The sequence below is a fragment of the Cherax quadricarinatus genome, chromosome 11 (genome assembly GCF_038502225.1).
Source record: "Cherax quadricarinatus isolate ZL_2023a chromosome 11, ASM3850222v1, whole genome shotgun sequence".
Classification (NCBI taxonomy): Eukaryota; Metazoa; Arthropoda; class Malacostraca; order Decapoda; family Parastacidae; genus Cherax; species Cherax quadricarinatus.
Window position 1 is genome coordinate 25,604,186 of NC_091302.1, and position 27,682 is coordinate 25,631,867.

The 27,682-nt window shown below is 43.2% G+C and overlaps 1 protein-coding gene across 1 annotated transcript in view; it reads right to left on the minus strand.

Moving 5' to 3' along the window:
• LOC128687540 (sodium-coupled monocarboxylate transporter 1-like) overlaps window positions 1–26,735 on the minus strand; it is a 161,722-nt gene extending 134,987 nt beyond the window's left edge. The window contains exon 1 of the mRNA XM_070083975.1: window positions 26,125–26,735. Coding sequence (XP_069940076.1) covers window positions 26,125–26,414 — 290 coding nt within the window. The 5' untranslated portion in view covers window positions 26,415–26,735. The remainder of the gene's footprint in view (window positions 1–26,124) is intronic.
• Window positions 26,736–27,682: the final 947 nt, after the last annotated feature.

The following is a 27,682-nucleotide window of genomic DNA, read 5'->3' on the forward strand; positions in this document are numbered from 1 at the left end:
ATTTATGAAGGGGTTCAGGGAAACCGACAGGCCGGACTTGAGTCCTGGAGATGGGAAGTACAGTGCCTGCACTCTGAAGGAGGGGTGTTAATGTTGCAGTTTAAAAACTGTAGTGTAAAGCACCCTTCTGGCAAGACAGTGATGGAGTGAATGATGGTGAAAGTTTTTCTTTTTCGGGCCACCCTGCCTTGGTGGGAATCGGCCAGTGTGTTAATAAAAAAATTAATAAATATATATATATATATATATATATATATATATATGGTTACTGAAAGCAGTGAAGAGTTTTTACGAGGATAGTGAGGCTCAAGTTAGAGTATGTAGGAAAGAGGGAAATTTTTTCCCAGTAAAAGTAGGCCTTAGACAAGGATGTGTGATGTCACCGTGGTTGTTTAATATATTTATAGATGGGGTTGTAAGAGAAGTAAATGCGAGGGTCTTGGCAAGAGGCGTGGAGTTAAAAGATAAAGAATCACACACAAAGTGGAGTTGTCACAGCTGCTCTTTGCTGATGACACTGTGCTCTTGGGAGATTCTGAAGAGAAGCTGCAGAGATTGGTGGATGAATTTGGTAGGGTGTGCAAAAGAAGAAAATTAAAGGTGAATACAGGAAGAGTAAGGTTATGAGGATAACAAAAAGATTAGGTGATGAAAGATTGAATATCAGATTGGAGGGAGAGTATGGAGGAGGTGAACGTATTCAGATATTTGGGAGTGGACGTGTCAGCGGATGGGTCTATGCAAGATGAGGTGAATCTAGAATTGATGAGGGAAAAGAGTGAGTGGTGCACTTAGGAGTCTGTGGAGACAAAGAACTTTGTCCTTGGAGGCAAAGAGGGGAATGTATGAGAGTATAGTTTTACCAACGCTCTTATATGGGTGTGAAGCGTGGGTGATGAATGTTGCAGCGAGGAGAAGGCTGGAGGCAGTGGAGATGTCATGTCTGAGGGCAATGTGTGGTGTAGAATATAATGCAGAGAATTCGTAGTTTGGAAGTTAGGAGGAGGTGCGGGATTACCAAAACTGTTGTCCAGAGGGCTGAGGAAGGGTTGTTGAGGTGGTTCGGACATGTAGAGAGAATGGAGCGAAACAGAATGACTTCAAGAGTGTATCAGTCTGTAGTGGAAGGAAGGCGGGGTAGGGGTCGGCCTAGGAAGGGTTGGAGGGAGGGGGTAAAGAGGTTTTGTGTGCGAGGGGCTTGGACTTCCAGCAGGCATGCGTGAGCGTGTTTGATAGGAGTGAATGGAGACAAATGGTTTTTAATACTTGACGTGCTGTTGGGAGTGTGAGCAAAGTAACATTTATGAAGGGATTCAGGGAAACCGGCAGGCCGGACTTGAGTCCTGGAGATGGGAAGTAGAGTGCCTGCACTCTGAAGGAGGGGTGTTAATGTTGCAGTTTAAAAACTGTAGTGTAAAGGCACCCTTCTGGCAAGACAGTGATGGAGTGAATGATGGTGAAAGTTTTTCTTTTTCGGGCCACCCTGCCTTGGTGGGAATCGGCCAGTGTGATAATAATAATAATATATATATATATATATATATATATATATATATATATATATATATATATATACCTATCTCTCTCTCTACATATATATATATATATATATATATATACCTATCTCTCCTCTCTCCCATCTCTCTCTCAGTGCCTATCTCTCTCTCTCTACCTATATATATATATATATATATATATATATATATATATATATATATATATATATATATATATATATATATATATATATATATATATATACATATATATATATATATATATATATATATATATATATATATATATATATATATATATATATATATATATATATATATATATATATATATATATATATATACCTATCTCTCTCTACCCATCTCTCTCTCTACCTATCTCTCCTCTCTCCCATCTCTCCCCTCTCTTTCTCTCTCAATGCCTATCTCTCTCTCTACCTCTCTCTACCCCTCTCTCTCTCTCTCTCTCTCTCTCTCTCTCTCTCTCTCTCTCTCTCCCTATCTCTCTCACTACATATTTCTCTCTACCTATAGCTCTCTCTTTACCTATCTCTCTCTCTCTACCTATCTCTCTCACAACCTATCTCTCTCTCTACGTATCTCTCTCTCTACCTATCTCTGCCTATCTCTCTCTTTACTTATCTCTCTCTCTCCCCTCTCCCATCTCTCCCCTCTAACATCTCTTCAATCTAACACCTCCCCCCCTCTAACATCTCTCCCCCTCTCATTATCTCTCCCCTCTCCCATTACCCATCTCTCTCTCTCCCCTCTCTCTCCCCTCCTCTCCTCTCTCTCTCCCTCCTCCCCTCTCTCTCCCCCTATCCTCTCTCTCCCCTCTCTCTCTTCCATCTCCCCCTCTCTCTCCCTTCTCCCCTGTCTCTCCCCTCTCTCTCCCCTCTGTTTCCCCCTGTCTCTCTCCCATTTCTTCTCTCTCTCTCTCTCTCTCTCTCTCTCTCTCTCTCTCTCTCTCTCTCTCTCTCTCTCTCTCTCTCTCTCTCTCTCTCTCTCTCTCTCTCTCTCTCGCTCTCTCTCTCTCTCTCTCTCTCTCTCTCTCTCTCTCTCTCTCTCTCTCTCTCTCTCTCTCTCTCTCTCTCTCTCTCTCTTGCTCTCTCTCTCTCCCCCTTTTCCCTTCTCACTCTCCCCCTCTCTCCTTCTACCTTTTCCTTCTCTCTCTTTCCCTCTCTCTTTCCCCCTTTGACCTTCTCACACCCCCCCTCTTTCTCTTCTTCTACCTTTCCCTTCTCTCTCTTTCTCTCTCTCTCTCTCTCTCTCTCTCTCACTCTTTTCTCTTTCAAGAAAAGAAAAAAAGAAAAAAGAAAGGGAAAAAAGAAGGAAAAAACAAAAAGAAAAAAATGGTGAGGACTCGCAGGAACCAGGGATCAGATGAGAATGGTTCTGGTAGGGAGGAGTGGATGGAGGAGCAGTGGAAAAGGATGGAACAAGAGTGGGAGACAAAATTAGGAGAGCTTTCTGAAAAAATGGAGACAGAGATTTCTGTGAAATTAAAAGAGGTTGGAGAAAGAGAAGAATAATTGGGAGACACAAGTCGAAACTGCAGTAGCCAGGATAAGGGGCCTAGAAGTTGAGGTAAACAGGCTGAAGCAAGTTACAGGGGCATTGACCAGAGAACACACACCATATGAAGCTGAGAGGCTGAACAGGAAGGAAGGAGATATGAAATATGCTAAAGTCATATCAACCTGCCAAGAAGGGCCAAGGAGTGAAAGGGGAGAGCAGCTGGGTGCAGATGGAGAGGGTGATAGGTCAAAGGCAGAGGTACAACCATGCTACCAAAAGCCACTGGAAAAAACAAGGGAGAAAATGACCACGTACAGATTGGAACCAGGGTCACAGAGGGAGAGGCATTGGGAGGAGGAAAGGGCAAAATCAGTGTTTATTCATGGACTTCAGGAGAGAGAGGAAAGGACACACACTGAAAGATGGCAGCAAGAAAGAAAGGAGATTGAGAACATTATCACAAAAATAGGTGAAGGAGACATGGGCTAGATTGTAAATTTTCAGAGTATAGGGGGGTACTTGAAGGGGAGAAAACGACTGATCAAGGTGATTCTCAGGACAGAAACAGTGCAGAACAGGATCCTCCAAGAGAAACCACAGTTGAAATACTCAGAAGAGTACAAGAGGGTGTTCCTAGATAGAGACTGAACACAAACAGAAAAACAGCAGCTGAGGGAGAGGACAAAAAAGCAAAAGGAGCTAGGAAAGGAGACAAGGATTTAACCAGCAGAGGTCAATCAGAGTAGAACAGAGCAGCAACGGCAAGCACACACACAACTATCCTCAGAACCCCACAACCTATCACACCATCCCAACACAAACTACAATCCATACTCATAGCTTCCACCCAACACCCAGCTATAGAATCCCACAGTATGCTACCAGGCTCCCACCCTCACAGGCCCCCTAAACCACAGTGTTGGAAAGGAAACTGAAGGTATGGTACACAAATGCTGATGGAATAACAATAAGTGGGAGGAGTGGCACAAAAGAGTCAAAGAGGCATCACTGGACATCAAAGCTCTCACAGAAACCAAGCTTACAGGTATGATAACAGATGACATCTTTCCAGTGGGATACCAGACCCTGAGGAAAGACAGAGGGAACAGGGGGGGTGGAGGAGTGGCGCTGCTGATCAAAAACTGATGGAATTTTGATGAGCTGGAGAAAGAAGGCAACGGAGAAGCAAGCAATTACATAGCGGGAACGCTTCACTCTGGAGGTCCCAAGGTGGTAATTGCAGTGATGTATAACCCACTACAGAACAGCAGGAGGCCAAGGCAAGAGTATGACGAGAACAATAGAGCGATGGTTGACACACTGGCTGCAGTGGCCAGAAGAGCTCATGCATGCAGGGCAAAGTTCCTGATCATGGGTGACTTTAACCACAAGGAGGTCGATTGGGAGAACTTGGAGCCACATGGGGGCCAAGATACATGGAGGGCTAAGATGATGGAGGTGGTACTTGAAAACTTCATGTACCAACATGTAAGGGACACTACAAGAGAGAGAGGAGAGGATGAACTAGCAAGACTGGACCTAGTACTAACCTTGAGTACTGCAGACATTGAGGACATCACATATGAAAGACCCCTTGGGGCCAGCGATCATGTGATTTTAAGCTTCGAATACATGGTAGAGCTACAAGTGGAGGGGGAAACAGGAAGGCCAGGACGAATGAAGCCAAACTACAAGAAAGGGGACTACAAGGGAATGAGAAACTTCCTGAACGGGGTTCAGTGGGACAGAGAACTGACAGGGAAACCATTTAATGAGATGATGGAATATGTAGCAACAATGTGCAAGGAAGCTGAGGAGAGGTTTGTACCCAAGGGTAACAGGAATAATGAAAAAGACAGGATGAGCCCATGGTTCACCCAAAGGTGCAGGGAGGCAAAAACCAAGTGTGTTAGGGAATGGAAGAAATATAGAAGGCAAAGGACCCAGGAGAATTAGGAGAGCAGACGTAGAGCCAGAAACGAATATGCACAGATAAGAAGGGAGGCCCAACGACAATATGAAAACGACATAGCAGCAAAAGCCAAATCTGACCTGAAGCTGTTATACAGCCACATCAGGAGGAAAACAACAGTCAAGGACCAGGTAATCAGGCTAAGGAAGGAAGGAGGAGAGACAACAAGAAATGACACACAGAACCGAGGAAGAAGTGAAGAGGCTTCTGAGTGAGCTAGATACCTCAAAGGCAATGGGGCCGGATAACATCCCTCCATGGGTCCTGAGAGAGGGAGCAGAGGCGCTATGTGTACCACTAACAACAATATTCAATACATCTATCGAAACAGGGAGATTGCCTGAGGCATGGAAGACAGCAAGTGTAGTCCCAATCTTTAAAAAAGGAGACAGACATGAAGCACTAAACTACAGACAAGTGTCACTGACATGTATAGTATGCAAAGTCATGGAGAAGATTATCAGGAGAAGAGTGGTGGAACACCTAGAAAGGAATGATCTCATCAACAGCAGCCAACATGGTTTCAGGGACGGGAAATCCTGTGTCACAAACCTAATGAGTTCTATGACATGGTGACAGCAGTAAGAGAGGGGTGGGTGGATTGCATTTTCTTGGACTGCAAGAAGGTGTTTGACACAGTTCCACACAAGAGATTAATGAAGAAACTGGAGGACCAAGCAGGGATAACAGGGGAGGCACTACAATGGATCAGGGAATACTTGTCGGAAAGACAGCAACGAGTCATGGTATGTGGCGAGATGTCATAGTGGGCAGCTGTGACCAGCGGGGTCCCACAGGGGCCAGTCTTAGGACCAGTGCTGTTTCTGATATTTGTGAACGACATGACTGAAGGAATAGACTCCGAAGTATCCCTGTTTCCAGATGACGTTAAGTTGATGAGAAGAATTCATTCGATCAAAGACCAGACAGAACTACAAAGGAATCTGGACAGGCTGCAGACCTGGTCTAGCAATTGGCTTCTGAAGTTCAACCCCACCTAGTGCAAAGTCATGAAGATTGGGGAAGGGCAAAGAAGACTGCAGATGGAGTACAGTCAAGGGGGACAGAGACTACAAACCTCACTCAAGGAAAAAGATCTTGGGGTGATATAACACCAGGCACATCTCCTGAAGCGCACATCAACCAAATAACTGCTGCAGCATATGGGTGCCTGGCAAACCTCAGAACAGCATTCTGACATCTTAATAAGGAGTCGTTCAGGACCCTGTACACTGTGTAGGTTATGCCCATATTGGAGTATGCGGCACTAGTTTGGAACCCACACCTAGCCAAGCATGTAAAGAAACTAGAGAAAGTGCAAAGGTTTGCCACAAGACTAGTCCCAGAGCTAAGAGGTATGTCCTACGAGGAGAGGTTAAGGGAAATCAACCTGACGACACTGGAGGACAGGAGAGATAGGGGGGACATGATAACGACTGAGAGGAATTGACAAGGTGGACAAAGACAGGATGTTCCAGAGACTGGACACAGCAACAAGGGGACACAGTTGGAAGCTGAAGACACAGATGAATCACAGGGATGTTAGGAAGTATATCTTCAGCCACAGAGTATTCAGGAAGTGGAATAGTTTGGGAAGAGATGTAGTGGAGGCAGGATCCATACATAGCTTTAAGCAGAGGTATGATAAAGCTCCTGGTTCATGGAGAGTGACCTAGTGGCCACCAGTGAAGAGGCAGGGCCAGGAGCTTGGACTCGACCCCTGCAACCTCAACTAGGTGAGTACAACTAGGTGAGTACACACATGCACGCACGCACACACACACACACACACACACACACACACACATGCACGGACACACACACACACACATAAACAGGACACACACGCACTACAAAACCTAACCGAGAAAAAAACAAAAAAAATAATGGGGCCCTGAAGGGAAGACAAAGGTTGAGAGGAATATGGACCTGGGAATGATGAATTGATGGAAGAAGAATGTAAAAGAATGGAACAAAAGTGGGAGAGCAAACTAGGCAAGCTTTCTGTGAAAATAGAGAACATTGAGGCAGAGAAGAAGAAGAAATAGGAGTAGCAGGCTGATGCCACAGAAGCCAAGATATGGGCCCGACAATATGAAGTAAATATACTGAAGTGAGTTACAGGGCTATTGCTCAGAGGACACATGGCATCTGAAGCCCGTACACCCATATTAAATGAGGAGTCCAATGGAAAGGAAGGAGACAAGACTTTTGCTAAGGCTCAATCAGTCTACCAAACAAGGCCAAGAAATGAAGGGGGAGAACTGTTAGGAGCAGGGATAACAATAAGTGAAGGGGGTGCAGGTAGAGAAAAGGACAGGTCCCATCCAGAGGCACGACCAAGCTACCAAGAGTTACAGGTAAAAGTAAGAATTGAGATTCAGGTGACACTGTACTCACTGTCACTATCATTCAGGTGTGTGAAGGCTTTCTCAGGCCTGTAACAACTTCAGTAAGTATTATCTGCAAGTGCTATCTACAAGTGTGACCCAGAGACACAGAGGGAAAGGCAATGGGTGGAGGAGAGGGAGGGGTCGATTTTTATTCATGGGCTTCAGAAGAGCGAAAGGAGGACACACAATGAAAGACACCAGAAAGAAAAACAAGAGATTAAAAACATCATTAAAGAAATAGGTGAGGAGGACATGACTGAGATAATAAATTTTCAGAGAATACGGGGGTACATGAGGGAGAGAAATCGGCTGATTAAGTTGATTTTCAAGACAGAAACAGTATGGAAAAGGATGCTGCAAGAAAAATTACTGCTGAAGGAATCATCAACATACAAGGTGTTCCTAGACCGTGACAGAACGAGAATAGAATGACAGCAGCTGAGGGAGAGGACACAAACGAAAGATGCTAGAGAGAGAGACAAGGATAGAGTCAGCAGAGGACAACCAGAGATGGGCAGAGAAACAAGCACAAACACACACAGACCGACCCTCACAACTCCAGAGCCCAATTCACACTCACAGCCCCCACCCCATACTATGTAGTAGAATCCCACAGCACACTGCCAGGTCCCCCATTCTCACAACCCCCACAGAACACAATGGTGGAGAGTAAACTGAAGGTATGGTATATCAACACTAATGGAATAATGAATAAGTGAGAGGAGTGGCATGAAAGAATCAAAGAAGCATCACAGAACATCATAGCTCTCATAGAAACCAAGCTCAATGGAATAATAACAGATGCCATCTTTCTAAATGGATATCAGATCCTGTGGAAACACAATGGGAACAGGAGGGGAGGTGGAGTGGCACTGCTCATCAGAAATTAATGGGATTTTGAGGAGTTGGAGAGAGAAGACAGAAGAAGCAAGGGACGGCATAATAGGACCACTTCAGACTGGAGGTCCCAAGGTGGTGATTGCAGTGATGTACAACCCACCCAAGAATAACAGGAGGCCAGGACAAGAATATGATGAGAGTAACAGAGAGATGATTGCCACACTAACTGAAGTAGCCAGAAGGGCCTGTGTGGACAGGGCAAAGCTATTGATTATAGGTGACTTCAGTTACAAGGAAATTGACTGGAAAACCCTGGAGCCACATGGGGGCCCAGAAACGTGAATGACAATCATATTGGAGGTGGTCCTGGAGAACCTTGTGCATAAACGCGTTAAGGAAACTACCAAAGAGAGAGGAGAAGATGAACCAGCAAGATTGGACCTAGTATTCACCTTGAGCAGTGCACATATGAAAGGTCCCTCGGAGCTAGTTATGACATAGTAGAGTTACAAGTGAAGAGGGAGCCAGGAAGGGCAGGACGAATGAAGCCAAACCATAAGAGAGGAGACTACACAGGCATGAGGAATTTCCTGTACAAGGTCCAATGGGACAGAGAATTGGCAGGAAAACAGTAAATGCAAAGATGTAATATGTGACAACAATATGCAAGAAAGCGGAGGAGAGGTTTGTACCCAAGGGCAACAGACATAACAAGAAGGCCTTGGATGAGCCCTTGGCTCACCCAGAGGTGTAGAGTGAGTGACTAAAATCAAGTGTGCTAGAGAATGGAAGAAGTATAGAAGGCAAAGCACCCAGGAGAACAAAGAGAGTAGTCGAAGAGCAAGAAATGAATATGCAGAAGTAAGGAGGGAGGCCCAACGACATTACGAAAATAACATAGCAACAAAAGCCAAGTCTGACCGGAAGCTGTTGTACAGTCATATCATGAAGAAAACAGCAGTCAATGACCAGGTAATCAGGCTGAGGTAAAAAGGAGGGTAGTTTACAAGAAGCAACCTTGAAGTATGTGAGAAGCTCAACATGAGACTCAAAGAAGTATTCACAGGGGAAATAGAAGGGACTCCAGAAAGACAGAGGGGTGGTGTACACAACCAAGTGTTGGACACAATACATAAACCGAGAAGGAAGTGAAGAGGCTGCTAAGTAAGCTAGATTCCTCAAAGGCAGCTGGGCCGGATGACATCTCTCCATGGGTCCTGAAAGAGGGAGCAGAGGCACTATGAGTACAACTAACAACAATTTTCAACACATCTATCGAAAAGGGCGAGTATCTGAGGTATGGAAGACAGCAAACATAGTCCCAGTTTTTAAAAAAGGAGACAGACACGAATCATAAAACTACAGACTAGTATCACTAACATGTATAGTATTCAAAGTCATGGAGAAGATTATCAGAAGAATGGTGGAGCACCTAGAAAGGGATGAGCTTATTAATGACAACCAGCACGGTTTCAGGGACGGGAAATCCTCTGTCACAGAACTAATCGATTTCTATAACAGGGTGACAGCAGTAAGACAAGAGAGAGAGGGATGGGTAAATTACATTTTCTTCGACTGTAAGAAGGCTTTTGACATAGTTCCACACAAGAGATTGTTGCAATAGCTGGATGACCAGGCAGGTATAACAGGGAAGACACTGCAATGGATCAAGAATTCCTGACAGTTAAGCAACAACGAGTCATGGTACGTGACAAGGTATCAGTGACAAGCAGGGTTCCACAGGGGTCAATCCTAGGACCGGTGCTGTTTCTGGTAGATATGATGTGAAGTTAACGAGAAGAATTCAATCGGATGAGGACCAGGCAGAACTACAAAGGAATCTAGACAGGCTGAAGGGCTGGTCCAGATTCTCGCTCCTGAAATTCAACCCATCCAAGTGTAAAGACATGAAGATTGGGGAAGGCAAAGAAGGATGCAGACGGAGTACAGTCTAAGGGGCCAGAGACCACAAACCTCATTCAAGGAAAAAGATCTTTTGCTGACCATAACACCAGACGCATCTGAGGCTCACAACAACCAAATAACTGCTGCAGCATTGGGGTGACTAAGCCTAAGATTAGCATTCAGGCATCTCAATAAGGAGGTATTCTGCACTCTGCACACCGTGTATGTCAGGGCCATATTTGAGTTTGTAGCTCCAGTTTGGAACCCACACTTAACCAAGGTGTAAAGGTTTATAACAAACTAGTCCCGGAACTATGGGGTATATCCTACAAGGAGCGGTTAAGGGAACTCGACCTGATGACACTGGAGGACAGAAGAGATAAGGGGATATGATAACATATAACATATTGAGAGGAATCGACAAGGTGGACAGAGACAGGATGTTCCAGAGATGGGACACAGCAACAAGTGGTCACAGTTGGAAGTTGAAGTGTCAGATGAATCACAGGGACGTTAGGAAGTATTTCTTCAGTCAGAGTTGTCAGGAAGTGGAATAGTCTGGGAAGTGATGTAGTGGAGGCAGGATCGATATATAGCTTTAAGAAGAGGTATAATGAAGCTCTTGGAAAAGGAAGAGTGACCTAGTAGCGACCAGTGAAGAGGAGGGGTCAGGAGGTGTGACTCGACCCCTGCAACCACAACTAGGTGAGTACACTCATACACTCACTCACGAACACACGTGGCAAACGACCACATAAAAACATAAGTTTTTCTTCTTATGTTGATGAAAAAAAATGGATTATCAAAGATCAGAGAACCAGGGATCTGGTGGATGTGCCTGGGAGGGAAGAATGGGTGGTAGAGCTCGTGAAAAAGGAAGAAGAGTGGGGAAGGAAGCTAGAAGAGCTTGGCAGGAAAATGCAGGAGAGGATCTCTGCAGAGAGCAGGAAATGGGAGGTACAAGCCACAGCAGGAGAAGCTAAGATATAGAGCTTAGAAGAGATACTGAAGAATCTGAAACAGTCTAAAGATCCAAAGAATAGTACGGACATGGCATTGGGAGCTGTTACATCAGTCACAAAACAGGGGACTGTAGGGAACACAGGAGTTATACAGTATGCTGAAGGACTGTTAGACTACTTTGGAGCCTGAGAAAAGACGAGTAGCATACCAGGAGCAAATGAGGGGACTGAAGAGAATGAAAGAGCTAAGCTATATTCAGAGGCCCTAACAGACCATAGCAATGCCCAGGAAAAGCTGAGAAGGGAAAATTACAGATCACTGAGCACAGGGACATCAGATAGAGAAGAGATTTAAGGAAGGAATGCTGCAATGGAGGCAACTAAATCGACTCAAGGGATGCAAAGGGAAATGCAGTGGGAGGATGAAAGGGAGAGTCAGTTTTCATTTATGGTCTTCAGGAAGCTGAAGGGGAAACTTATGAAGCATTAATGCAGGGGAAAAAAGCAAGTGAAAGCATCATGAAAGCAATACGAGAGGACATCATGATCCAGTTGATCTGAGAATAGTGGGGTTTGACAGAGGAAAGAAACAAGCCAATCAAAGTGATTTTCAAGGCAGAATTGGCTCAAAACAGGATCCTGCAGGATCCTAAGGGACACATCGACATACTGGAGGGCGTCCCTTCACCACGACTGAACTCAAGAAGGAAGAAACTGAAAGAGAGCATACAAAGACACAAGGAGGAAAGAGAGGGAAAGACAGAGATGAGAAGGAGAATCCAGCCTCAGGAGGAAGAGCAAACACAACCTCCCTTAGAACCACCTACAGAAGGACCTCAACCATGACAACCCCAATGCAACCAAACAATCTAACCAAAAACCTACACACCATACCCTCTGCCCCTATCCCCCTCATCACAAACTCCACCTTCACAACAACTCCTCATTGTTTCCCACCAAGTCTCCTGCTCCTCCAACCCCAGGGTTCTCCCCAGACTGCAGTTTTGGAGAAGAAGCTGAAGGTTTGGTATATGAATGCGAATAGAATAACAAATAAGTGTGAAGAGTGGCATGAAAGAATCAGTTGCCCCACCCAGATATCAGATTCTGAGGAAAGATAGAGGGAACAGAGAGGAAGGAGGAGTTGCACTGCTCATCTAAAACTGATGAGGATTTTAAGAAATGGAAGGAATAGACCAAATGAGCTAAAGGGACTCCATTGTAGATATAATTCAGTCTGGGTGACATAAGGCAGTCATTGCACTGTTGTACAACCTGCCACAGAACTGCAGGAGGCAAAGAGAAGAATACAAAGAGAGAGTAACAAAGCAATGGCGGACATACTGGGTGAGGTGGCCAGAAGAGTTCACACGAGTCGAGCAAAGTTACTAGTTATGGAGACTGACTGGGAAAACCTAGAGCCACATGGGGGTCCCGAAACATGGAGAGCCAAAATAATGGATGTGATACTGGAAAGCCTCATGCATCAACATGTTAGGGACACTACCAGAGATAAAGGTAAGGATGAACCAGCAAGACTGGACATCATATTCTCCTTGAGCACCTTGGACTCCTTGAATTTAACCCTGCCAAATGCAAAGTCATGAGGATCGGAGAAGGGCAAATAAGACCGCAGACAGAGTATAGGCTACATGGCCAAAGACTGCAAACTTCACTCATGAAAAAGGATCATGGGGTGAGTATAATACTGAGCACATCTCCTGAGGTGCACATCCACCAGATAAAAGCTGCAGCACATGGGAGCCTGGCAAACCTAAGAATAGAGTTCTGATACCTCAGTAAAGAATCGTTCAAGACTCTATACACTGTGTACGTCAGGTCTGTACTGGAGTATGCAGCACCAATTTGCAGTGCCACACCTGGTCAAGCATGTCAAGAAATTACAGAAAGTGCAAAAGTTTGCAACAAGACCAGTTATAGAGCTAAGAGGAATGCCCAACGAAGAAAGGTAAAAGGAAATTGGCCTGAGGACACTAGAAGACAGGAGGGCTATAGGATACATGATAACGACATACAAAGTACTGCGAGGAATTGATAAGGTGGATAGAAACAGGATGTTTCGAAGATGGGACACAGAAACAAGGGGCCACAATTGAAAGGTGAAGACACAGATGAGCCAAATAGATTTTTTTTTATTTATTAACACACTGGCCGATTCCCACCAAGGCAGGGTGGCCCGAAAAAGAAAAACTTTCACCATCATTCACTCCATCACTATCTTGCCAGAAGGGTGCTATACACTACAGTTTTTAAACTGCTTCAGAGTGCAGGCACTGTACTTCCCATCCGAAGGACTCAAGTTGGGCCTGATGGTTTCCTTGAATTCCTTCATAAATGTTACTTTGCTCACACTTCAATAGCACGTCAAGTATTAAAAACCATTTGTCTACATTCACTCCTATCAAACACGCTCACGCATGCCCGCTGGAAGTCCAAGCCCCTCGCACACAAAACCTCCTTTACCCCCTCCCTCCAACTTTTCCTAGGCCGACCACTACCCCGCCTTCCTTCCACTACAGACTGATACACTCTTGAAGTCATTCTGTTTCTCTCCATTCTCTCTACATGTTCGAACCACCTCAACAACCCTTCCTCAGCCTCTGGACAACAGTTTAGGTAATCCCGCACCTCCTCCTAACTTCCAAACTAAGAATTCTCTGCATTATATTCACACAACACATTGCCCTCAGACATGACATCTCCACTGCCTCCAGCCTTCTCGCTGTACCATTCATCACCCATGCTTCACACACATATAAGAGCATTGGTAAAACTATACTCTCATACATTCCCCTCTTTTCCTCCAAGGACAAAGTTCTTTGTCTCCACAGACTCATAAGTGCACCGTTCACCCTTTTCCTCTCATCAATTCTATGATTCACCTCATCTTTCATAGACCCATCCACTGACACGTCCACTCCCAAATATCTGAAAACATTCATCTCCTCCATACTCTCTCCCTCCAATCTGATATCCAATCTTTCATCACCTAATCTTTTTGTTATCCTCATAACCTTACTATTTCCTGTATTCACTTTTAATTTTCTTCTTTTGCATACCCTACCAAATTCATCCACCAACCTCTGCAACTTCTCTTCAGAATCTCCCAAGAGCACAGTGTCATCAGCAAAGAGCAACTGTGACAACTCCCACTTTATGTGTGATTTTTTATCTTTCAACTCCACGCCGCTTGCCAAGACCCTCGCATTTACTACTCTTACAACCCCATCTATAAATACATTAAACAACCACGGTTACATCACACATCCTTGTCTAAGGCCTACTTTTACTGGGAAATAACTTGAGCCTCACTATCATGGTAAAAGCTCTTCACTACCTTCAGTAACCTACCACCTACTCCATACAGCTGCAACATCTGCCACATTGCCTCCCTATCCACCCTGTCATACGCCTTTTCCAAATCCATAAATGCCACAAAGACCTCCTTAGCCTTATCTAAATACTGTTCACTTATATGTTTCACTGTAAACACCTGGTCCACACACCCCCTACCTTTCCTAAAGCCTCCTTGTTCATCTGCTATCCAATTCTCCGTCATACTCTTAATTCTTTCAATAATAACTCTACCATACAATTTACCAGGTATACTCAACAGATTTATCCCACTATAATTTTTGCACTTCTTTTGTCCTATTTGCCTTTATACAAAGGAACTATGCATGCTCTCTGCCAACCCCTAGGTACCTTACCCTCTTCCATACATTTATTAAATAATTGAACCAACCACTCCAAAACTATATCCCCACCTGATTTTAACATTTCTATCTTTATCCCATCAATCCCGGCTGCCTTACCTCCTTTCATTTTACCTGCTGCCTCACGAACTTCGACCACACTCACAACTGGCTCTTCCTCTCTCCTACAAGATGTTATTCCTCCTTGCCCTATACACAAAATCACAGCTTCCCTATCTTCATCAACATTTAACAATTCCTCAAAATATTCCCTCAAACTTCCAAATACCTCTAACTCTCCATTTAATAACACTCTTCTCTTATTTTTAACTGACAAATCCATTTGTTCTCTAGGCTTCCTTTACTTGTTAAACTCACACCAAAACTTTTTCTTATTTTCAACAAAATTTGTTGATAACATCTCACCCACTCTCTCATTTGCTCTCTTTTTATATTGCTTCACCACTCTCGTAACCTCTCTCTTTTTCTCCATATACTCTTCCCTCCTTGCATCACTTCTACTTTGTAAAAACTTCTCATATGCTAACTTTTTCTCCCTTACTACTCTCTTTACATTATCATTCCACCAATCACTCCTCTTCCCTCCTGCACAAACTTTCCTCTAACCACAAACTTCTGCTGAACACTCTAACACTACATTTTTAAACCTACCCCATACGTCTTCGACCCCAGTGCCTATGCTCTCATTAGCCCATCTATCCTCCAATTGCTGTTTATAACTTACCATAACTGCCTCCTCTTTTAGTTTATAAACCTTCACATCTCTCTTCTTTGATGCTTCTATTCTCCTTGTATCCCATCTACCCTTTACTATCAGTGTAGCTACAACTAAAAAGTGATCTGATATATCTGTGGCCCCTCTATAAACATGCACATCCTGAAGTATTTTATCTACCAATACATAATCAAACAAATTACTGTCATTTCGAGCTACATCATATCTTTTATGCATATTTATCCTCTTTTTCTTAAAATATGTATTACCTATTACTAAACCCCTTTCTCTGCAAAGTTCAATCAAAGGGCTCCCATTAACATTTACACCTGGCACCCCAAACTTACCTACCACACCCTCTCTAAAAGTTTCTCCTACTTTAGCATTCAGGTCCCCTACCACAATTACTCTCTCACTTGGTTCAAAGATTCCTAGACATTCACTTAACATCTCCCAAAATCTCTCTCTCTCCTCTACATTCATGTCTTATCCACGTGCATACACGCTTATTATGTCCCACTTTTCGCATCCAACCTTTACTTTAATCCGCATAATCCTTGAATTTACACACTCATATTCTCTTTTCTCCTTCCATAACTGATCCTTCAACATTACTGCTACCCCTTCCTTAGCTCTAACTCTCTCAGATACTCCAGATTTAATCACATTTATTTCCCCCCACCGAAACTCCCCTACCCCCTTCAGCTTTGTTTCGATTGGGCCAGGACATCCAGTTTCTCTTCAGAATCTCCCAAGAGCACACTGTCATCAGCAAAGAGCAACTGTGACAACTCCCACTTTATGTGTGATTCTTCATCATTTAACTCCACGCCTCTTGCCAAGACCTTCGCATTTACTTCTCTTACAACCCCATCTATAAATACATTAAACATCACGATGACATCACACATCCTTGTCAAAGGCCTACTTTTACTGGGAAATAATCTCCCTCTTTCCTACATACTCTAACTTGAGCCTCACTATCCTCGTAAAAACTCTTCACTGCTTTCAGTAACCTACCTCGTACACCATACACCTGTAACATCCGCCACATTTCCCCCCTATCCACCCTGTCATACGCCTTTTCCAAATCTATAAATGCCACAAAAACCTCTTTACCCTTATCTAAATACTGTTCAGTTATATGTTTCACTGTAAAAACCTGGTCCACACACCCCCTACCTTTCCTAAAGCCTCCTTGTTCATCTGCTATCCTATTCTCCGTCTTACTCTTAATTCTTTCAATAATAACTCTACCATACAATTTACCAGGTATACTCAACAGACTTATCCCCCTATACATTTTGCACTCTCTTTTGTCCAGTTTGCCTTTATACAAAGGAACTATGCATGCTCACTTCCAATCCCTAGGTACCTTACCCTCTTCCAAATATTTATTAAATAATTGCACCAACCACTCCAAAACTATATCCCCACCTGCTTTTAGCATTTCTATCTTTATCCCATCAATCCCGGCTGCCTTACCTCCTTTCATTTTACCTACTGCCTCACGAACTTCCCCCACACTCACAACTGGCTCTTCCTCACTCCTAAAAGATGTTATTCCTCCTTGCCCTATACACGCAATCACAGCTTCCCTATCTTCATCAACATTTAACAATTCCTCAAAATATTCCCTCCATCTTCCCAATACCTCTAACTCTCCATTTGATAACTCTCCTCTCCTATTTTTAACTGACAAATCCATTTGTTCTCTAGGCTTCCTTAACTTGTTAATCTCACTCCAAAACTTTTTCTTATTTTCAACAAAATTTGTTGATAACATCTCACCCACTCTCTCATTTGCTCTCTTTTTACATTGCTTCACCACTCTCTTAACCTCTCTCTTTTTCTCCATATACTCTTCCCTCCTTGCATCACTTCTACTTTGTAAAAACTTCTCATATGCTAACTTTTTCTCCTTTATTACTCTCTTTACTTCATCATTCCACCAATCACTCCTCTTCCCTCCCGCACCCAGTTTCCTGTAACCACAAACTTCTGCTGAACACACTAACACTACATTTTTAAACCTTCCCCATACCTCTTCGACCCCATTGCCTATGCTCTCATTAGCCCATCTATTCTCCAATAGTTGTTTATATCTTACCCTAACTGCCTCCTCTTTTAGTTTATAAACATTCACCTCTCTCTTCCCTGATGCTTCTATTCTCCTTGTATCTCATCTACCCTTTACTCTCAATGTAGCTACAACTTAAAAGTGATCTGATATATCTGTGGCCCCTCTATAAACATGTACATCCTGAAGTCTACTTAACAGTCTTTTATCTACCAATACATAATCAAACAAACTACTGTCATTTCGCCCTACATCATATCTTGTATACTTATTTATCCTCTTTTTCTTAAAATATGTATTACCTATAACTAAACCCCTTTCTATACAAAGTTCAATCAAATGGCTCCCATTAACATTTACACCTGGCACCCCAAACTTACCTACCACACCCTCTCTAAAAGTTTCTCCTACTTTAGCATTCAGGTCCCCTACCACAATTACTCTCTCACTTGGTTCAAAGGTTCCTATACATTCACTTAACATCTCGCAAAATCTCTCTCTCTCTACATTCCTCTCATCTCCAGGTGCATAAACGCTTATTATGACCCACTTTTCGCATCCAACCTTTACTTTAATCCACATAATCCTTGAATTTACACATTCATATTCTCTTTTCTCCTTCCATAACTGATTCTTCAACATTATTGCTACGCTTTCCTTAGCTCTAACTCTCTCAGATACTCCAGATTTAATGCCATTCATTTCCCCCCACCAAAACTCCCCTACCCCCTTCAGCTTTGTTTTGCTTAGTGCCAGGACATCTAACTTTTCTTCAGAATCTCCCAAGAGCACAGTATCATCAGCAAAGAGCAACTGAGACAACTCCCACTTTATGTGTGATTCTTTATCTTTTAACTCCACCCCTCTTGCCAAGACCCTTGCATTTACTTCTCTTACAACCCCATCTATAAATACATTAAACACCACGATGACATCACACATCCTTGTCTAAGGCCTTCTTTTACTGGGAAATAAACTCCTTCTTTCCTACATACTCTAACATGAGCCTCACTATCCTCGTAAAAACTCTTCACTGCTTTCAGTAACCTACCTCGTACACCATACACCTGTAACATCCGCTACATTTCCCCCCTATCCACCCTGTCATACGCCTTTTCCAAATCCATAAATGCCACAAAAACCTCTTTACCCTTATCTAAATACTGTTCAGTTATATGTTTCACTGTAAAAACCTTTTCCACACACCCCCTACCTTTCCTAAAGCCTCCTTGTTCATCTGCTATCCTATTCTCCGTCTTACTCTTAATTCTTTCAATAATAACTCTACCATACAATTTACCAGGTATACTCAACAGACTTATCCCCCTATACATTTTGCACTCTCTTTTGTCAAGTTTGCCTTTATACAAAGGAACTATGCATGCTCACTTCCAATCCCTAGGTACCTTACCCTCTTCCAAATATTTATTAAATAATTGCACCAACCACTCCAAAACTATATCCCCACCTGCTTTTAGCATTTCTATCTTTATCCCATCAATCCCGGCTGCCTTACCTCCTTTCATTTTACCTACTGCCTCACGAACTTCCCCCACACTCACAACTGGCTCTTCCTCACTCCTAAAAGATGTTATTCCTCCTTGCCCTATACACGCAATCACAGCTTCCCTATCTTCATCAACATTTAACAATTCCTCAAAATATTCCCTCCATCTTCCCAATACCTCTAACTCTCCATTTGATAACTCTCCTCTCCTATTTTTAACTGACAAATCCATTTGTTCTCTAGGCTTCCTTAACTTGTTAATCTCACTCCAAAACTTTTTCTTATTTTCAACAAAATTTCTTGATAACATCTCACCCACTCTCTCATTTGCTCTCTTTTTACATTGCTTCACCACTCTCTTAACCTCTCTCTTTTTCTCCATATACTCTTCCCTCCTTGCATCACTTCTACTTTGTAAAAACTTCTCATATGCTAACTTTTTCTTCCTTATTACTCTCTTTACATCATCATTCCACCAATCACTCCTCTTCCCTCCCACACCCACTTTCCTGTAACCACAAACTTCTGCTGAACACTCTAACACTACATTTTTAAACCTTCCCCATACCTCTTCGACCCCATTGCCTATGCTCTCATTAGCCCATCTATTGTCCAATAGTTGTTTATATCTTACCCTAACTGCCTTCTCTTTTAGTTTATAAACATTCACCTCTCTCTTCCCTGATGCTTCTATTCTCCTTGTATCTCATCTACCCTTTACTCTCAATGTAGCTACAACTAAAAAGTGATCTGATATATCTGTGGCCCCTCTATAAACATGTACATCCTGAAGTCTACTTAACAGTCTTTTATCTACCAATACATAATCCAACAAACTACTGTCATTTCGCCCTACATCATATCTTGTATACTTATTTATCCTCTTTTTCTTAAAATATGTATTACCCATAACTAAACCCCTTTCTATACAAAGTTCAATCAAATGGCTCCCATTAACATTTACACTTGGCACCCCAAACTTACCTACCACACCCTCTCTAAAAGTTTCTCCTACTTTAGCATTCAGGTCCCCTACCACAATTACTCTCTCACTTGGTTCAAAGGTTCCTATACATTCACTTAACATCTCGCAAAATCTCTCTCTCTCTACATTCCTCTCATCTCCAGGTGCATACACGCTTATTATGACCCACTTTTCGCATCCAACCTTTACTTTAACCCACATAATCCTTGAATTTACACATTCATATTCTCTTTTCTTCTTCCATAACTGATCCTTCAACATTATTGCTACGCTTTCCTTAGCTCTAGCTCTCTCAGATACTCCAGATTTAATCCCATTCATTTCCCCCCACCAAAACTCCCCTACCCCCTTCAGCTTTGTTTTGCTTAGGGCCAGGACATCCAGCTTGTCTTCAGAATCTCCCAAGAGCACAGTGTCATCAGCAAAGAACAACTGAGACAACTCCCACTTTATGTGTGATTCTTTATCTTTTAACTCCACGCCTCTTGCCAAGACCCTCGCATTTCCTTCTCTTACAATCCCATCTATAAATACATTAAACATCACGATGACATCACACATCCTTGTCAAAGGCCTACTTTTACTGGGAAATAATCTCCCTCTTTCCTACATACTCTAACTTGAGCCTCACTATCCTCGTAAAAACTCTTCACTGCTTTCAGTAACCTACGTCGTACACCATACACCTGTAACATCTGCCATATTGCCCTCCTGTCCACCCTGTCATACGCCTTTTCAAAATCCATAAATGCCACAAAACCTCTTTAGCCTTGTCTAAATACTGTTCAGTTATATGTTTCACTGTAAACACCTGGACCACACACCCCCTACCTTTCCTAAAGCCTCCTTGTTCATCTGCTATCCTATTCTCCGTCTTACTCTTAAGCAGAGGTATGATAAAGCTTACGGTTCAGGGAGAGTGACCTAGTAGCGACCAGTGAAGAGGCGGGGCCAGGAGCTTGGACTCGATCCCTGCAACCTCAACTAGGTGAGTACACACGCACACACACACACGCACACACACACATACACACGCACACACACACATACACACACACACACACACACACACACACACACACACACACACACGTTACACAAAACTCTCCTAATATGTTTAATATTAAGTTATCAAGTGCTCAGCAACGAATAGCAACTGACAATTTCTAGAAGAACAGGTCGAGGAGACAGGTGAAGCATAGAATACATAAACTGATAGTGGGTAGGTCAGGTGTGAGTCAGGTCAGGTCAGGTGTGAGTCAGGTCAGGCTAGGTAGAGAAGCATCGGGGTCAGCGCAAGCAGACTCCACATTCACTCTCAAGCACCAAAACGCACAAGCCTACCTCTACTTTTTATATGCTTAATAAAGCCACACACAAATAGCTCCACACGCACACACACATAGGCGGGGCCAGGAGCTGAGTCTCGACCTCTGCAACCACAATTAGGTGAATACACACACACACACTCACACACGCACATTTACACACACACACTTACACCCACATATTCTCACATAGACACACACACTCTCCCCCCCTAACCCTTCCCCTATCTATCCCCCACTCCTTCCTCTGATCCCCCCTCTGTCTTTCACCCTCCTTCTCCTCTCCCTCCTTCTCCTCTCCCTCCTTCTCCTCTCTCTCCTTCCCTCTCTCCCATTCTCTCTCCCCCTTTGCTTTTTCCTCCTCCTCTCTCCTCACTCCCACTTCCCCTCCTCACCTGTCTCTCACTTTGCCACTGTCTCCAGCTTCCTCCTCTCCTTCCCTCCGCCCCCCCCCCACACACACTCGGACAAACACACAGAATGATCAGTGGTCAGTCGTCATGTGAGGTCACAGACCTTGAGCTGCTTTGGGGATTAGTGTGGACGGTTACAAAGTCATGACTTGCTTTTCCAGTATTTTAAAATCTGAGGTTAGAGTGTTGAAAAAGGAAGTCCTGCTTCTCCAGGAGAAAATTAGGAGGCTGAAGGTTCACCTCAATGGGTCTGGGAATGAGAGTGAGGCAGCTCGTATGGTGGAGGGGAATGAGGCTACCAGCAGCGAGGTGCAGTCTGACACTCGCTGCACTGAGATGCAGTCCAGCACCTGCTACAAGTGGCAGGTGGTTCCCAGTAATTGGAAGAGCACCAAAATAAGGAAAGTTAAGAGACAAGATTTGAAGGTAGGAAATCGCTTCTCTGTTCTTCAGAATGAGTGTACTTCAGTGGCCAGTGAAGGTAAAGGTACTACTTCCCCTGCAAATAGAGGTAAGCGAATCCTTATGGTTGGTGATTCATAGGTAAGACATATGGACTGTGCTTTCTGTAATAGGAATAAGAAGGTAAGAGATAGAGTGTGCTTCCCTGGAGCTGATGTTGGTGACATAGTCAACAGGTTGGATAATATCATGTCAGGTAATGGGAACAAGCCTATTGTCTGTCTCAGTGCTGGTGGAAATGATATTGGGAAGGGTAGGAGAGAAGAGCTGCTAGATAAGTACAGGTCCCAGTCATATGTAGCATCTTGCCTAGAAGGGGAGTGGGCAATGAATGGTTTTCTAGGGCAATTGGTGTAAATTGCTGGCTAGACAGATAGTGCAAAGAACTTGCACTCCCTTTCATTGGCAACTGGGACAACTTTATGGCAAACATGATATGTATGCAAGGGATGGGATACATTCCTCTGGGGCAGGGGCGGTAGCACTTGCAAACTCGATCCAGAGGCCAATTGCTGAAATGCCTGGGATTTAAAACTGATAGAAGATAGAGGTATGGGTGTGTGTGGGAAACAAGCAGGTTGCAACACTTGGGTTGGAAACAGTAAATGTATAAAAGGCATTCAGCATGAAGTTATAAATAAAGACAATAGATCAGGTCAGCAAACAAAGGGGGACAGCAGAGGGCAGCAAGGGACTAGCTCCCTTAAGGTTTACTATACTAATAGCAGGAGTGTAAGAAATAAGATAGATGAGCTATGATTAATTGCAAGTGCAGGAAACATAGATATTATTGCTATAACAGAGACCTGGCTCAATCTGAAAGATAGAGAGATGCCTTCTGAATGTCACATACAAGGATATAAATTATTCCATGCTGACAGGGTCAAAAGAAGGATGATGGAGTAGCAATGTATGTCAGAGACAATTTAAATTGTTGTGTTAGACAAGATATAAAATTAGAAGTGTCAGTCATGGAATCTGTTTGGTTACAGCTTCTCGAGGGCCATGAAAAATTAATTTTTGTGTGATTTACAGGGCCACAAAACCTGATAGGGAGTGCAGTAAACTTCTATGGGACGAAATTCATAAGGTATCTACATACGAAAATGTTGTGCTAATGGGAGATTTCAAGTATAGATTGATTAACTGGAGCAATTTGACAGGAAATTTAAAGTCAAGTGACTTCCTTGATATGATTCAGGATTGTTTTTTAAAGCGGTTTGTGATAGAACCAACTAGAGGAAATAACCTGCTGGACTTGGTTCTTGTCAGCAGGAAAACATTAATTAATAATCTTGAGGTTAATGATGAGCTTGGGGAAAGTGACCACAAATCACTCAGTTTTAATATATCATGGAATTCCCCTAATTATGGCAATCAAGTATCTGTCCCTGACTTCTGCTTGGCTGATTTCATAGGACTGAAAAATTTCTTGGGTGGGCTGAACTGGAATGACCTGACTATGGGTCAGGTAGGTGGTGATGATTGCCGATATGATGTTTTCCAGAGCATAGTTCTAGCTGCTCAGACAACTTATGTTCCAAATAGGGAAATCAGATCAAACAAAAATGATCCTAAATGGATGAACAATACATCAAAACATCTCATTGGTCAAAAGAGAGGCCTATATAGGGAAATTAAAAGAGGAGAGGGGCAATTAAGAAATCAATGTATACAGTTAAAGAGAGAAATAAAAAAGGGAATAAGAAAAGCAAAAAGAGATTATGAGGTTAAAGTTGCAAGAGAATCGAAGACTAACCCAAAAGGATTCTTTCAGGTATACAGAAGTAAGATCAGGGACAAGATAGGCCCACTCAAAAGTTACTCAGGTCAGCTCACGAACAGTGATAAGGAAATGTGTAGAATTTTTAACACATACTTCCTCTCAGTTTTTACACAGGAAGATACTAGCGATATTCCAGAAATAATAAATTATGTAGAACAGGACGATAATAAACTGTGCATGATTAGGGTCACAAGTGGCATGGTCCTTAGGCAAATAGATAAATTAAAATCTAACAAATCACCAGGCCTTGATGAACTGTATGCAAGGGTTCTAAAGGAATGTAAAGAGGAGCTTAACAAACCTTTGGCTAATCTTTTCAACATATCACTACAAACTGGCATGGTGCCAGATAAATGGAAAATGGTAAATGTGATATATATTTTGAAAACAGGTGACGGGTCCTTAGCTTCGAACTATAGACCAATAAGCCTTACCTCCATAGTGGGAAAATTTATGGAATCAATAATTGCCGAGGCAGTTCATATCCACCTTGAAAAACATAAATTAATCAACAAATCTCAGCACGGTTTTACAAAGGGGCGTTCCTGCCTTATGAATTTATTAACTTTTTTCACTAAGGTATTTGAGGAGGTAGATCATGGTAATGAATATGATATTGTGTATATGGACTTCAGTAAGGCTTTTGACAGGGTCCCACACAGAAACAAGCGTATAATCGACAACAAACACGGTTTCAGGGAAGGAAAATCCTGTGTCACAAACCTACTGGAGTTTTATGACAAGGTGACAGAAGTAAGACAAGAGAGAGAGGGGTGGATAGACTGCATTTTCATGGACTGCACGAAGGCCTTCGGCACAGTTCCCCACAAAAGGTTAATGCAAAAGCTAGAGGATCAGGCACACATAACACAAAAGGCACTGCAGAGAATACCTGACAGGGAGGCAACAACGAGTCATGGTACTTGACGAGGTGTCAGAGTGGGCGCCTGTGACAAGCAGGGTTCCACAGGGGTCAGTCCTAGGACCTGTGCTGTTTTTGGTATATGTGAATGACATAACGGAAGGGATAGACTCAGAAGTGTCCTTGTTTGCAGATGATGTGAAGTTAATGAGGAGAATCAAATCGGTCGAGGGTCAGGCAGGATTACAAAGAGACCTGGACAGGCTACAAGCCTGGTCGAGCAACTGGCTCCTTGAATTTAACCCTGCCAAATGCAAAGTCATGAAGATTGGGGAAGGGCAAAGGAAACCACAGGCACAGTACAGTCTAGGTGACCAAAGACTGCAGACCTCATTCAAGGAATAAATCTTGGGGTGAGTATAATACCGAGGGCATCTCCTGAGGTGCATATCAGTCCGATAACTGCTGCAGCATACGGGTGTCTGGCAAACCTATGGATAGCGTTCTGGTACCTCAGTAAGGAATCGCTCAAGACTCTGTACCCCATATACGTCAGACCCATACTGGAGTATGCAGCACCAGTTTGGAATCCACACCTGGTCAAACACGTCAAGAAATTAGAGAAAGTGGAAAGGTTTGCAACAAGACTAGTCTCAGAGCTAAGGGGATTGTCCTACGAAGAAAGGTTAAGGGAAATTGGCCTGACGACACTGAAGGACATGAGGGTCAGGGGAGATATGATAATGACATATAAAATACTGCGCAGAATAGACAACGTTGAAAAAGAAAGGATGTTCCAGAGAGGGGACACAGAAACAAGGGGTCGCAATTGGAAGTTGAAGACTCAGATGAGTGACAGGGATGTTAGGAAGTATTTCTTCAATCATAGAGTTGTCAGGAAGTGGAATAGCCTAGAAAGTGACGTAGTGGAGGCGGGAACCATACATAGTTTTAAGACGTTTCATTAAGCTCATGGAGCAGGGAGGGAGAGGACCTAGTAGCAGTCAGTGAAGAGGCGGGGCCAGGAGCTATGAATCGACCCTTGCAACCACAAATAGGTGAATACAAATAGGTGAGTACACACACACACACACACACACACACACACACACACACACACACACTACATAAAGAGAGCATACCTAAGTACACCACCGTAGACAGCAGCCACGAAGAGTCCACACAGCCCACTGAGGTGGTTCATCTTGTCCATCACCAACAATGGCAGGATCTGGTCTGGTAAAGTGATTCTTCCAGAGGTAAGCGGGTCACACTCCATGTAGGTGGCATATGCTACTAAACCAGCATAGTAAAACAGCGAAAACAAACAGCTCACTCCCACACAGAAGGCGACGCACAGCCTGGGTACAGGGAAAAACAAAGAAATGTAAGACATTCTAAGATACATAAACACACACATACACACACACATCTAATATGACATAATAAACAATATAAATAACATAGAAACCTGATATATACTCTAAAATGGATAAAATATGTCGTTCATGTAGTGGTATGGGCATTGTCGGCGGTGGACGAGAGAGTGTCTGGAGACCGGGCAAAATACTTCATGAATAATTTCGCTAATATCATCTAAATGACTTATTTATGTATCACAGTTCATCTAATGTGACATAACGGACAATATAAGTAACATAGAAACACGATATATACTCTAGAAAGAATAAAATATGTCATTATGTAACAGGTGGAGGCAGCCTCAACCACTCCCTCTTTGTTGTGGTAAACACTGCCATCTAGTGACGGCCTTTTGAAGCCGTCTATTATTATAATTATTATATGTAGTACATTATTATTATATATGTATTATTATTATACATTTTATATTATTATTATTGTATTATACTATTATTATTATTATTATTGTTATTATTATTATACGTATTGTTATTATTCATATTATTATTATACATTACCTGGAGTTTACCTGGAGAGAGTTCCGGGGGTCAACGCCCCCGCGGCCCGGTCTGAGACCAGGCCTCCTGGTGGATCAGAGCCTGATCAACCAGGCTGTTGCTGCTGGCTGCACGCAAACCAACATACGAGCCACAGCCCGGCTGATCCGGAACTGACTTTAGGTGCTTGTCCAGTGCCAGCTTGAAGACTGCCAGGGGTCTGTTGGTAATCCCCCTTATGTGTGCTGGGAGGCAGTTGAACAGTCTCGGGCCCCTGACACTTATTGTATGGTCTCTTAACGTGCTAGTGACACCCCTGCTTTTCATTGGGGGGATGGTGCATCGTCTGCCAAGTCTTTTGCTTTCGTAGTGGGTGATTTTCGTGTGCAAGTTCGGTACTAGTCCCTCTAGGATTTTCCAGGTGTATATAATCATGTATCTCTCCCTCCTGCGTTCCAGGGAATACAGGTTTAGGAACCTCAAGCGCTCCCAATAATTGAGGTGTTTTATCTCCGTTATGCGCGCCGTGAAAGTTCTCTGTACATTTTCTAGGTCGGCAATTTCACCTGCCTTGAAAGGTGCTGTTAGTGTGCAGCAATATTCCAGCCTAGATAGAACAAGTGACCTGAAGAGTGTCATCATGGGCTTGGCCTCCCTAGTTTTGAAGGTTCTCATTATCCATCCTGTCATTTTTCTAGCAGATGCGATTGATACAATGTTATGGTCCTTGAAGGTGAGATCCTCCGACATGATCACTCCCAGGTCTTTGACGTTGGTGTTT